Genomic DNA, 14,330 nt, shown 5'->3' with positions numbered 1-14,330 from the left:
TCATCACAGTTAAGCAAGATGTACAATGTGATAACTGCCATCTCCTTATCGGTCAAATAACACTAGTGACGTCGGTATAATTTCCGACGTCTAATCCGTCGGATATATTTCGTTGAGTTTAAATACGCCGGCGCCATGTCCGCCGGTAACATACGCCGGAATGGTTCCGCCGTAACGTGCGACGGAAATGGTTCAGGCATCCCTATACCGTCGGATTTGCCGGCGGAACCTGAGTCGGTGAATTTACGGCGTATTTTGCGCCGGAAAGGTTGACGTAAACTTTACGTAGAGCAAATCCGCCGGTACCTGCGCCGTTTATTACCGTCCAGAATTGTCCGCCGGAAAATCCGACGGAATTCGCGTGTTTTCCCGTAGTGTATGTGCTATTTCTAGTGGCAATTTGAAAGGGCATTTCTACTCAAGATGATGCAACATTAAGTTAGACTTCCGAGACTGCATTGCTCTAGAAGTTAAACATGGCATATAACTTGAATGTTGATGTTCAATGTGCTCATGCATTACACTCCTGTCAAAATAGAGCTACATTCATCATTACTCATAAGGATTTCCTCATGTAGCATAACATAAAAATGAGTTACCCATTGGCAGGTGATGACAAAATTTTTTACTGATGAATCATCATCCCTATGAATCAGTGGGTTCCAGTTTTATGATATTTCTTTTCCAATAATTTGTGTTTGAACTAGATTTTAGCTTAAAATAATAAGTTAGCTTTGGCCTTCTTTGTTTACCAGCCCATACACATTAATTTTACCTTCCTGTCATATTGGTGATGAAATGCATTTTTTGTTGTCGGATGCCAAAATAAATCTTGTTACTACAAATTCTTTTAGATATTCTTTCTTTTAGGCATGTATTCCTCTCTTTTTAATGGAGTTTTCATTTTATGTTGACCCCAATTGCTGGACGGCGGTGGCGCCGCACCTGCTATCTTTCTCCCACCAATACCATCACCATCACCATCACCGGCCACTGGATGCTACCATCGTTGGGTTTTACACTATATTCATTTTATTTCAAGTAAAAAAAGTAATAACCCACATTTATTTTATACTCATCCAAATAACTTCAAAATATTTCAATTACATTGCATTCTTTTGACTCTGCATTCCTTTTTCACAAAATCAAACAGCCCCTTAGTATATGGATCGAGAACCCCATTCCTCCAAGCTTTTTTGCAAATATATTTTATGTAGCTCGACTGAACACCAAAACGCTTTTGCTAAACGACTTCCTTTTTCTTTCTCAACAAAACTTTTTTGATCCATGCAATTTTATCCATACGAACTTACGAATTTTGCCTTTTTTTGTTCTGGAGTAATAAGAAATTTTATGCAAAATTGCTTTCCTCTTTTAGTAATATTACTGAATACACGAGTGGCATAAATGACTAGTCAGCCTATCGTTAGCTAGAATGATAGTTCAACTCACAACCCTGGGGTACAGTCCAGTATTTCTTTAATGAAATTGGCACTTTGGCATGCTATGATGTCATGTTACTGAATGCCATGCCCTTTGCAGTGATGCCTGTGAGATGGTGAAAATTGTTGATATCTTCCTTGCTGTAATTTCAATTACTAAGTTTTTTTTTTATTTGCTTTATTTGGCAGTCTTTAGTCACAGTTCTAGGTTCTCCAAGCGGTGCCAACACAATATACAACTCTCTCATTTTATTTCAAGACCTATTAGTGTCTACAACGCTTTCTCCTGTACGGTGGTATTTCCTATTCCTGCTGGCATGCTTGAGAACGCTTCAATTTTGCTTGATATTTAAAGTTACATATAATTTTGTTTTATGATTTAATTAATCTCTGTAGGATGACACAGCAAATTTATTTGCATATTGTGTTATGAGGTTGAGTCCACATGCTTTATCCTCTCTGAGTGTGAATTCCTGGTCCTATATAAGAAAGTCAAAGTCTGCGTCTAACGTTTCCACAGTCTCTGCTGTATGTGCTGCATTAGATGGGTCACATGGCACATCTCATGATGCTTCTCCTGGGGAGCAACCTAGGACAGTTAATGTACCGCGGCCTTTACAACGGGACAAATGGTCCAAAGGAGGTGATGGATTTCTTGTCACTGATGTGTGGGGTGTGGAAGTAGGTACTTCATTGCCACGAACACCAACACTATGGCTGCAGCAGACACATGAGCGTACATATCTTTGTGTTTATCAATACAAGAATCTGACAATAGTTCTCCTCATTCCCGTGTCTTCTTTAATAAATGGTGAACAAGGGATAGCTTTGGTTAAGAATCAACTTCTGGAAAATGTAAGCATCTTTTCTACAGTAGGTTTTTAATTTTTATCTTTTTCGCATTAGTGTTAATTTTTTTAGGAAAATGCAGTGTGATTATTTTCTTCGACCACCCTGCATGCGTTTGATGAAAGGCCTTTCTAGTTGAAGTATTCATGTTTTATGATCAATTTCTTTAAGCATCAACATTGTCTTATTATTATCTTTTTGGAGCATACATTCATACCTTACTACCGTAAGGGTTGGAAAAAAGTGCACTTGAATATTGTCAGTACAATTTTCTAGATGGCTACATTTTCCTAATTTTTTCTCATTTTATGATATAATTATGGTGTTGCTTGCATCTCTCCTCTTGCGCTTGGTTTCTTTCTTTTCTTCCCCTTCCCTTCATTTAGGAGGTTTGGCCTCACAGGCTGCGGTGGAATGTACCACCTACCTTACTGCCTGTGAGAGAGGGAGAGGGAAGGAGGGAGGGTGTATGTTGGCTGCTCCTGCTACAAGGTAGATACCACTGGAACCAGTTCAGGAGGGACTGGTTCATCCGGCTCAATACTTGGGCCGGACATTGGTTTACAGCAGGCGTAAATCTGCTGTTGTCCCCCCTAGTGGGTTCTACCCCCCTCATGTGGGGCCCACTGCTTAAGTATAGAGAGAGAGGAAGAGGGATTGAGAGGGAAAATTTGAATTAAAAGGGCTGTTTAGTTTTTTTTAGAGTTAATTTTGTGTGCTATATGTATGAGGTTGGAATTAGGGTTATAGTTATCTTGATTATTGCTGAAGATCTATGTTTCTTTGGTGTTCTTGGGCTCTAGTGGCGCCTAGAAAGTTGGGAGATAAAGATCCCGCTCTTGAATAGAGGATCAATTGTATCTTGGCATTTTCTTTCTGTTATTCATCAATTCCTACAATCTAATTGTTGTTTTTCCCGAGTTTGATTGGAGATTTGTGGTTAAGTCTCGCTGAAATATAGATTTTTATAAGATTTACTTGAGATCTACAAGGTTTCCTATCAAAATCTCATAAGCCTATTTTATGCTCCTCTCACTTTGAAGTTCTTTTTTTGGCTCTTTTTAGTTATTTGTTTCCATTATAGGGTATTGGATATCCTTAAAAATTTTGCGGCGTTGAAAACCTGAATATCTCATGAAGTTCAATCTTAAAGATTACTGCTAAGTTGAATTGGCGTTTTGCATTTCAATCTCTTGTTTTTTTTACTGCGAAATGCTTTGGTTGTTGTTGTTGTTGTGAAGTGCTTTGGTTATGCTGGGCTCTTCTCTCTAATTCAAGAGCCGGATTTTGAATTCAACTTAGAAACACTATATCGCGTGCCATCTACATAAGATCAACATATTGCAAAGTGTTAATTGATGTCCCGCTTATAAATTTTTGTTAGGTGTCGCAAAAGATTGTGAATATTGAGGAGAAATTATCCAGAGGATGGGGTGGAGAAAATGCTTATCATGTGAGTGGCTATCGCTATCTGCTGCTTGATGGTGATAGAAACATTTCAAGGGCTTCTCCGCCAGCCAAAGTCACAACTCTGAGCAAGGTTTGGTTGTAAATTTCTTAAGTTTTTTTCTATTGTGACATTCAAATTAATTTGAGTAACTTGCACCCTAGCATGCTTTAGCAGGTTCAAAGCTGTCATAATCATAAAATTTGACCCTGCCATAATTTCCCTAGTTTGATTTTCTTCAATAAGTAGAATTATTATGGTAATTTTGCATGTCTTTTACATTACTTTGCATTATCAAATGAGTCAAAAAATTTTGATAAGTCTTCTAGTATTGCGAAATTTTAGCTGCCATACCCAGATTAGTGGTATATTTGATTAACCCTTAACAAGATAAAGCTTGCTAATATAATTTATGAAATCTGTAGCATCCCACCTTATTATCCTCCTAGAGCATTTTCCCTCTCAACTAATATGTTATTGAAAACTACTTAGTTTTCAGAATGAAGGGCTTGGTGCTGGGTGATGGAGATTTGCAAGTTTATTCTCATTGGAAGTAACTAACAAATAAATGATATTAATAAGTTTAGTCAGTTTCGTTATTTAGTTCTTTTATTTTATAATTTTCAATTTCAGTTAATTTGGATTACACTTGTGCGGCTGTGACTATTAGAACCAGATGTATTAAATAATTGCTAATGTGATTACGAGAACAAGTTATATTCTTTTTTATTGTGATATCCTTAATTTGGTTCACCTCTTTTTGGTTTGGCTTTAGTGTATGGTGCATGCATGTGCTGTTGGTGTTGATTTGATTATGTCATAACGGATAAGACTTAATTGGTGAAAGATAACTCTTAATCACTATTTTACTGCATGACGTATCTAAAAAATATCATAATATACCAAATTAAATGTATTTTGGGTGGAATACCAACCGCTAGTAAAATCTTCGTCATGAACACTTTTTGGTGACCCAAAATCTATCGAAAAATGTTATTTTTTGCGCATTCTTGACAAATACACTCGTAGATTATTAATTACTGTAAAGTTGTCATAAACCTATATGTTAATATTGGCAGTAACCCCTTGCCACATTTTTTGGGGAGCAACATTTTCCCTATTAGTAAACAAATACAGTTTCTACATCAATTATAATATTTTGGGCAATATAACTTCCCTTGTGACTCAATCATTTTCTCATTGTACTATATATTTAAGAACAACTTGCTCATTTAAAAATGAAATAATTAAACATTTAAAATTAAATTTAATTAAAATGTAATGCTATATTATAATTATTACAAAAGATTGTTAACTTTTCTATTTTCTCTCATTTTGTTCACTCTATTCCAGTCTTTCCTCTCATTCATTATTTCCTCTCTTGTCTCTTCTTTGATCTCACTTCCTCTTTTGCTCATCTCCTTCTATTGTGGCATGTAACTGACTCATCATTTGTTCGATTGTTATATAGACATGTGCATCTCCATATTCATAGTAGCTGAATATCTCCTCAGCGATTGTTAGCTAAGGCGGATTCAAATTTATCCCTTTAGATAAATATTCATCCTAGGTCTGCAAGGTTCGCTTGGACGACACAACTTATGGTTGCTGATAAGGATCCTTCTGTCAGGTTGGTTCGACTATCTCCTCTAACTAAGTAAACCAGGGACCATGATGACCCGGGACAACGGAATCATAGGATCTTGATCGGGTTTATCATCCATTCCTCTACCATCCTCTTTAAGTGCATGATGGTGAAATTTTTCAATTTTAAATATTAAAAAAAAAAAAAACTAAACTCATGCTGCTACTATACACTAGATACTACGTATATGTTTGACGACTAGCCTTAATTGAAAGTTCTCTCTTGTTATCGGGAGGGGTAATTAATTATAAGGTGTTTGCGCTTATAGGAAACCTGAACTTAGATCTAAAGTCCTTGCAAAATGAGGGTGAAATCTCTTGGTAATGTCTATTTCAAGCCCAATCTATTTTCTGAAAGTTTGCCTCAGAACTTAAGCATTAAAACTCTCCACGATGACCCGAATAAGAAAGAAAGGGGTCCGCAAAGTGGCCGAGCGCAAATATTTTGAGCCCACATGAATGTAGGCCATTTAGGTGCTAAATCACATAAAAATATTTGTAGTCATTGCTCATTGCTTTAGATCTTTTGATATTGCACTTTTACTTAATTAGTAAAATGACAAATAATCTATTACCAAATAAAGTTCACGAGCTTATTGTTGATTGTTTATTTCTTTGATTTATTTGAATGCTTGGTGGTGCAAGAAGAAAAGGTCCAGCTTAGAAATATGACACTCAAGTTAAAGTGTCAAGTGAATATGCGAAGAAAGGGTATGTTTATATGAAATAAAATTTCTATGAGAACAGATTACTTGAGGTTTTAAGATGCTTAAGAATCACTTAGCTTGCACACATATCAACATTGGACCATGTGCAAATGTGCTTGATGAAGTGAAAAAAGTGTGATGATTATTTGAACAAGTTCGGCACTGTCGAAGAAGTGACACAAAGAAACCTGTGGGAGATGATTATAAATAACTCGTATTTTGGTTTCCAGCATGATTGATCAAGTGGTGGAAGCCATTTTATTTCTTCTAATAGAGGCACTCTGGGACCAATGGATATATTTGTGTTGAATGTTGATAAAGAGGAGAATATTAACTCGCAAATTATTCCTCCTCCAGCTGCTACGAAGGAACTTAGGAACAAATTATGTTTAGATATTGTTGTGTTCTTTTATGAAAATGATATTCCATTCAATGTGTGGTTGAAAAACATTTTTCTACGAACTTTAAAAGAAAATTTTATTTCGGTTCAACTTTATTATTAAGAGGGTTTAAAATTTTTAAAACTACCAATTCACCCCCCTCTTGGTAGCCGTGGGACATTTACTTAGGCTTAACAACCTAATTACTAGACTCAACAGAAAGTTCTCTCTTGTTATCGGGAGGGGTAATTAATTATAAGGTGTTTGCGCCTATAGGAAACCTGAACTTAGATCTAAAGTCCTTGCAAAATGAGGGTGAAATCTCTTGGTAATGTCTCTATTCCAAACCCAATCTATTTTCTGAAAGTTTGCCTCAGAACTTAAGCATTAAAACTCTCCACAATGACCCGAATAAGAAAGAAAGGGGTCCGCTAAGTGGCCGAGCGCAAATATTCTGAGCCCACATGAATGTAGGCCATTTAGGTGCTAAATCACATAAAAATATTTGTATTCATTGCTCATTGCTTTAGATCTTTTGATATTACACTTTTACATAATTAGTAAAATGACAAATAATCTATTACCAAATAAAGTTCACGAGCTTATTGTTGATTGTTTTTTTTTTGATTTATTTGAATGCTTGGTGGTGCAAGAAGAAAAGGTCCAGCTTAGAAATATGACACTCAAGTTAAAGTGTCAAGTGAATATGCGAAGAAAGGGTACATTTACATGAAATAAAATTTATATGAGAACATATTACTTGAGGTTTTAAGACGCTTAAGGATCACTTAGCTTGCACACATATCAACATTGGACCATGTGCAAATGTGCTTGATGAAGTGAAAAAAGTGTGCTGATTAATTATTTGAACAAGTTCGGCACTGTCGAAGAAGTGACACAAAAAAACCTGTGGGAGATGATTATAAATAACTCGTATTTTGGTTTCCAGCATGATTGATCAAGTGGTGGAAGCCATTTTATTTCTTCTAATAAAGGCACTCTGGGACCAATGGATATATTTGTGTTGAATGTTGATAAAGAGGAGAATATTAACTCGCAAATTATTCCTCCTCCAACTGCTACGAAGGAACTTAGGAACAAATTATGTTTAGATATTGTTGTGTGCTTTTATGATAATGATATTCCATTCAATGTTTCTAGGTTTCCATCATGGATTAACATGCTTCGATCTATTGGGAGTAGGGGTGTAAACAAGTCAAGTCGAGCTCAAGTTGGCCCAACTCGAGCTCGACTTGTGAGCCGAATCCTAAGCTCGAGCTCAAAATATGAGCTCAAACTCGGCATCCCACTGTAAACGAACGAGCTCGAGCCGCTCGACGAGCCTCCAGCGGTCTGGTCCGCCTTCCCTGAACTACCATCTCCCGCAGTCAGTGAACTGTAATGTTCCACGATCCGTTTCGCCTTCCGAGAACTCGTGACTTGCTAGCCTCCTTCGCTCTGCGGTTCATAAACTCCAACGTGCGGGATTTTTTTTTTGGAAAATACGTGCCGGATTTTGAATTCTCAAGCGAGATTTCAAAACGTGTAGGCGGGATCTTAAACTGAAGGTGGGATTTGAGCCATCTCGTTGGTTGAGCCTCATCAAGTTCAAACTAGAGCTCGTTTAATAAATGAGCCTCGGTTCACGAGCTCGTAAACGAGTCGAGTTGAGGACCTAGATGTTAGATGAGGTAGTTGAGAAAGTAGAAGAGACATTGGCAGATCAAGTTGTTACAGATAATAGACGTGCTTATAACGATGTAGAGAGATTATTAATGGAGATGAGGAAGTACCTTTATTGGACTCTATGTGCTACACTACATTGATTTAATGTTTGAGAGATTGAGATAGTTGACATAGCATCAATTTGTCTTGTTAGAGACAATGGATTAGTAAGTTCATTTACAATTACTCTTGAGTCTTAATTTAGTGAGAAAATTTACTGATAAAGAAATTATTTGGCCTGCTGTCATTAGATTTGCGGTAACCGTATATTTGATTTTGCAAAGATTTATGGATTGTATATTTGATTTTATAAAGATTTGAGTTAAAACAGCCCTTAGAAGTTATATTTGCTTCTAAAGGATGAGATAAAAGTTAATGAGTTAAAAAAACAAGAAGATAAATAAGTGAAGAAGATTGTTATGAAAGATGATTTTTTCTAGCGTAACATAAATTATGCTTTGAAGATTTCAGAACATTTAGTTAAGATACTAAGAATGGTTGATGTTAAGAAGACCCTAACAATGGATTTATTTATAAAGCCAATAAGCCGTATGAATAAGGGCTAAATAAGACATAACAAAAGATTTGGGGGGTCAAAAGATGCCTATAATGAAATTTGAAAAGTTATAGATCAAAAGTGGGACCGCCTGTTACACCAACACTTATATATTGTTGTATATTATTTGAATCCTAAATTCCATTATGATAAGGACTTTCATGTAGATAAAGAGATAAAAATTGGCTTATATGCATGCATGGATAGGCTTGTTCCTAAAGGTGACAACCTCAAAACAAATGATTAACTTAAGGATTTTTATTTAAAGAATAGAATGTTTGGCTTTAGAGTTAATCAAGCATGTTACAAAACATCTTTTCCCTGTACGTTTGCATTCATGTTTATGTTTAAGCTTTCTACTTGAATATATATTAATAATTCATTGGTAGACTCAATTTGGAGATGGTTTTCTTGAACATAAAGCATTTGCTGTTAAATTTCTTAGCCTAACTTGTATGACTTTTGCATTTGAGCGTAATTGGAGCACATTCAATCAAGTTCATTAAAGAGAAGGAATTGATTGGTTACAAAACGTATGAACAAGTTTGTTTATGCTATGTTTAAAATAAGTTGAAGGAAAAGCACCTCAAATTACTAATGTAAAGAACTATTGATAATGAATTGAATTATTTAATCGTTGATGACTTATAAGTTGATGATGAATGGGTAACACCTAGAAGTGTTGATGTTCTTGAAGTTGAAGGTGAAGAATAGATTTATGATGATGAGGATAATGAAGTAATAAATGTTGACATTGAAAGGCCTATCGTAGCATTTACTAAGTATATAAAAAGAAGAAACAAATTCAAGTTAGAGCTTTAAAAATATCTAAAGGTAATTTTAAATATAATGGATTATTTTTTTGTGTTATTAATTTGTTATTTTTTTATATTATATCTAATGCAATATTAACTAGTATAGGGAAAAAAAATATTATAGCTAAAGATGATTTTGAAAATGACTTAGACATAAACTATATGCATTCTTTTGAAGAATATCAAAGCAACGATGAGACTACCTTGGGGTCTTGATCCTCGGGGCCATATCTAAATTTTAAGTGAGTATTTAATTTGAATATAGTTTCAAACTTTTTTATTCTAATAATATTTACTTTCAAGCAAGTCATTATGTTGATGATTTATTTTATTTTTTTGTCATTTTTTTGAATTATTTATAATTTTTTTAGTTTTTTTTTTTTTTTGAGGCTTATGTCTCGCCATAGTAAGGCAAAATATCCTGATTCTCGATTTCGCCTTTTTGAACCTTGCACTTGGAAGAATTATTCTTGTTATTGATTAACTAGTGGTGTTAATTTGAATTGATGGATCGTATTGGAGATTGACCCAAATTTGACTTTAACCTGAAGTCGACAAGTTTATTATATGGACCAAAATATTTATATTGAACCCTTCTAACCCAAATTTTATCTGTCTAACCCATTTATTATATGGATCATGCAATTTTTTGGAAACATCGTGACTCAATTAACCAAAAAATAACCCGTTTAATCTAGTTTACCTGCCTGACCTGAACACAAATATTAATAGTGTCAATTTGTGTTGATTTCAGATTAGAGAGTCGGGTCATTATTGTCTCCCCTGTGTCCATCTTTGGCTAAGGCTCTAATTCAACAATCTTGAGAGTTGAAAGAAATGTTCCATGGAAATATCAAAATGCCAAGAATATGATTACATTCTTTGATTTTCGTTTCTTTCATTTTCAATAATTGAAAGATATGGCATAATTTTGTTGAGCCATTTTTTAATGTCAAACGGCGTATTTCGACATTTTTCTTGTCAATCTTGCCTTATGTAAAAGTACTACTAGAAGCCATTAACTTACACTTCATGATTGATGAATACATATGATAAAAAGCATCAATTACTTACGCTTGTTTCATTCAGGGTTGATATCGAGTAGAGTCGCGCAATGGCCTTGGAATCAAAGGTTTTGATTTTGACTTAACGGAAGTTTGTCGAAATGATTGATTTTAAATTTAGTTTCAAATTGTTTTGAGCCAAACCTATTAATTTTATTTAGTAATTTCTACCATCCCAATTAAATTTATTATACATTTATTTGTATTTAATAATTTTTTAATAAATTATATAAGGTTTTGGTATGCATTTCTTTATGGAAATGTGTTTGTTTTTATGTGTGTGCACTTGAAGATGCTTATATATGCATGTATGTGTAATACATTGAGGTTTTTTGGAGTTGAATTAAATAATTTCAAGCTATCCACCTTTGAGAAAGCCAATCAATTTTGATATTGAGTTTATTAAAATTTGAGTAATTATTCAGCGACTTTTGAGTTTTCGTTATAATTATTAGCCTCACTTTTATATGTTATCAGAAATGCTTTATTCATGTCAAAAATGGTGAGGTTGCTCTTGTCATGTAACAAATCTTTGTTCTCATGCTAAATTATCTCCCATATTGAAATTTTGACTCATTATCAATTAAATGAGTTTGGACCTTGTAGTGGTGCTAGCTGATGGGTTTGGATAGTTTAGAACCTCTTTCTACGATGTGAAAAGCCCATTAACGTTATGCAATCTATCTCTGTTTGAGCGAAAACTTTTATTTTTATCCTGTTCTATAGAAAGAAAGAAATGGTCTTGGTAAAAATGATCTGACGTTCTGCAGTGATTTTTGTTATTGGTTGCAGGATTCCTTGCTTGCTCTCAACAAACTTAGAGAAGAAGTTGATTTAGAGAAGAAAATAACAATGTTGGATAACCCCGAGCACGAGAAAGATTTTGAAGCTTGTATTAGAGCGAAAAACAATGCATGGGTTATAGCTAAGATTTCAAGAGGTAGAGCGCTTTACATGGCCTTAGAGAAGGCCAGTGAGACACTGATGTTTGCTTCTGATGCTGTAGAGAAATTCAGCAACAGGTATGCCATTTCTGTAGATGTCTTCGTATTACAAATTCTTCTAATTTCACAATGCCAAACAAATTGAGTGAGGGTTTTACCGTTTTAATGAACGTAATTGAAAGAAAGTTATAGGAATATGATAAACTCAAAAAGGATCACCGAAGTTTGACAGCTTGTTTTGTCTGCTCATTTTAGCTCTAAAGTAATCATCATCTTGTTTCTTCTTCTCTCTTCTTACCTATATTTGGCAAGCCTTGAGAAATCAGCTCATTATCTCGTTTGGGCTGGCCATAAGAAATTTTCTTTGTAATTCATTATTGTTAAGTGCTAAATATGCATTACCCATTAGGTCTCCCTCTCTCTTTTTGCATAATTTTAACCATACATCCAGTCTACCTTTTTCCCTTCAAAGTTATTTTACTTATAAAGATATCCATCAACTTTAGGGAAAATTTTTAGCTTAAACATGGTTAGCGACGTAATTAAGTGATTAAGCACTTTAAAAAAAAATTAAAATTAGACATAGTCGCCCCGTTGAACAGGTGATGCCCTCTTAAATTTTTTTTTTTTAAAAGCGGATCGGGAACCCTATTTTTTCGATACTTGCTATTTTTCTCCCCCATTCGACCGCACGAGAGAGGTTTTCTGCCGACTGTTAAGGTAAGCATGTTTTGATTTTTTTTTTTTTTTGTAAAATATGATCTATAAAATTGCTTAGGTTTTAAAGCTTGAAATTAAAAAAAGTAAAGATTATATTAAAATATGATCTATAAAATTCATATTAAAAAAAAAAAAGATGTGACAAAAAAGTAAATAACATAATGATAACAAAATAATAAAGTTGATATAAACAAAGCTTGGTAATGGAACAACACAACTTTGCAGCTCAAGCCAGATCTTTAAAATTATGCTTGTCACAACTATTTCAGCATAGATTTTAATGTGTATAACACTAACTACTCATAATAATAATGAAAGCCGTAAAGACCGACTTGTGTTGTATACTAATATAATAACAAGCAATAAGGATTGACTATAGCTCAATAAACTTATGGATGCTGAAGTGGGGATAACATGGCCGCATAATTAGATAAATGGGGAAATTTGATTACTATTTAAAAAAAAAAAAAAAAAGTTAGTCGCCTGGACTTGGTCCTCCATAGACAGTCGTCCGTTCAACAGGCGATTATGCCTATTTTTTAATTTTTTTAAGTGCTTAAGCTCTTAATTACATCATTAACGATGTTTAAGTTAAAAATTCACCCTCAACTTTATTGGGGCAATTATTTTTCTCTGTTGACAGAAATCTAATTTTTCTAATTGATATTTAAGAAGTGATATACCCACATACGTTTTAGTGTGATCATTTCTCATCATCCTTCTATGTTTATCACAACTCCGTAGTTAACATTCTCATTTATCCGCCACTCTTTGATACATTTCATATCTGCAGATACTGCGAAGGAGCATTTTCTTTGGACTGATGAGTCTTCTTTGTGACCTGAGAAGTTTGCATGGTAAGTTCTCTTGCTCATGTATGTTACTTATTTCCTCATAAGCAGAACCTCCAATGTCATGGAATAACTCTTACACTGGAGACAATGATATACCTGCATTTACTGTAATCTGGAGCCAATTATATATACTTGAGAATATTGGCTTGATTTTATGGATACAACAAGTAAGCATGTAGGGATTAGAAGAGGCATGTCATATATTGGTATTATACATTTACCATACAACATTTTTGTTTGTATAATAGTTATCTGGGGATATGCTTAGTAATATTTTTATGTCTTATAATAGAATTAGCATCAGTAAATAGCTAAAATCATTGGCACCCACTCTGTCCTCCCCCTGTGACTTTGGAACCTCATGGATGGAATTACTTTAGGCTTCGTTTGGGAAGGCTTTTTTACTGCTTCTTAAAGCTACTTTTTAGTATAAAAAATTTATACTAAAAAGCTGCTTTAAGAAGTAGTAAAAAAGCCATTCCAAATGAAACCTTAGTTCATTTGTTGTAGCGTTTTCTTTCATAAAACTCGAACTTAAGACCTCTTGGTTGATAGTAAAAAATCTCACTAACAGACCAAAATTAGTTGTGTATTAGTTGAATTATCTTCATTTATCATTGAAGAAAGGTTAGTTCAGATCTTTCTGAAGCCCAAACAAAGCATTCAGTTTTCCTTTCTAGTTTTAAATTCATATATATTTGCCCTATTGGGAAAAGAAAGAGCATTTGTGCTCAGGTTTTGTAGCTAGTCTGATCCAAGGGATTTTTAGGCATCTTTTTGTTTATTTGAATGCTGAACTGTTCACTGCAGATTGTGCCGGATTTCAAGCTGTTAATTGAATTTATTTTGCCAGGAATGCAATATTTTGATTGCTTGTTTACTTTTTTATTTTATTTTTTATTTTTTTTTTATTTTTTTATTATTTTTTTTTTTATTTACTTGTTTACTTGTTTTATTTACCTATACTCATCATGATACAAAGTGCATAATATTCTAGGGGTAAAGAATTATGAAGTAAAATTTATAATGATGAACTCCAAAGCCTTTGAATTTATATTTAGATTAGTGTTTGTATATGATATGTTGAATTACACTAATTTCAATATAAAATCACGAGCCTTGAAAATTTTTCTGATATGTTTTTGATATATTATCAAAAAATTATATTGATCAGGCATGAATC

The 14,330-nt window shown here is 34.0% G+C and overlaps 1 protein-coding gene across 1 annotated transcript in view; it reads left to right on the top strand.

The window, feature by feature from the left end:
• The window catches only part of LOC110094761 (vacuolar fusion protein CCZ1 homolog), a gene marked incomplete at its 5' end in the record, with an annotated part of 33,711 nt that extends 20,276 nt beyond the window's left edge, over positions 1 to 13,435 (top strand). Inside the window, 5 exon segments of the mRNA XM_020820082.2 lie at positions 1,632 to 1,730; positions 1,839 to 2,297; positions 3,676 to 3,831; positions 11,422 to 11,651; positions 13,087 to 13,435. Coding sequence (XP_020675741.1) covers positions 1,632 to 1,730; positions 1,839 to 2,297; positions 3,676 to 3,831; positions 11,422 to 11,651; positions 13,087 to 13,117 — 975 coding nt within the window. The 3' untranslated portion in view covers positions 13,118 to 13,435.
• Between the last annotated feature and the right edge of the window lie 895 nt (positions 13,436 to 14,330).

Source organism: Dendrobium catenatum, unplaced genomic scaffold (assembly GCF_001605985.2).
Source record: "Dendrobium catenatum unplaced genomic scaffold, ASM160598v2 fragScaff_scaffold_659, whole genome shotgun sequence".
NCBI lineage: Eukaryota > Viridiplantae > Streptophyta > Magnoliopsida > Asparagales > Orchidaceae > Dendrobium > Dendrobium catenatum.
Note: the sequence above shows the minus strand (reverse complement) of the source record. Positions and strands in the feature narration are given on the sequence as shown.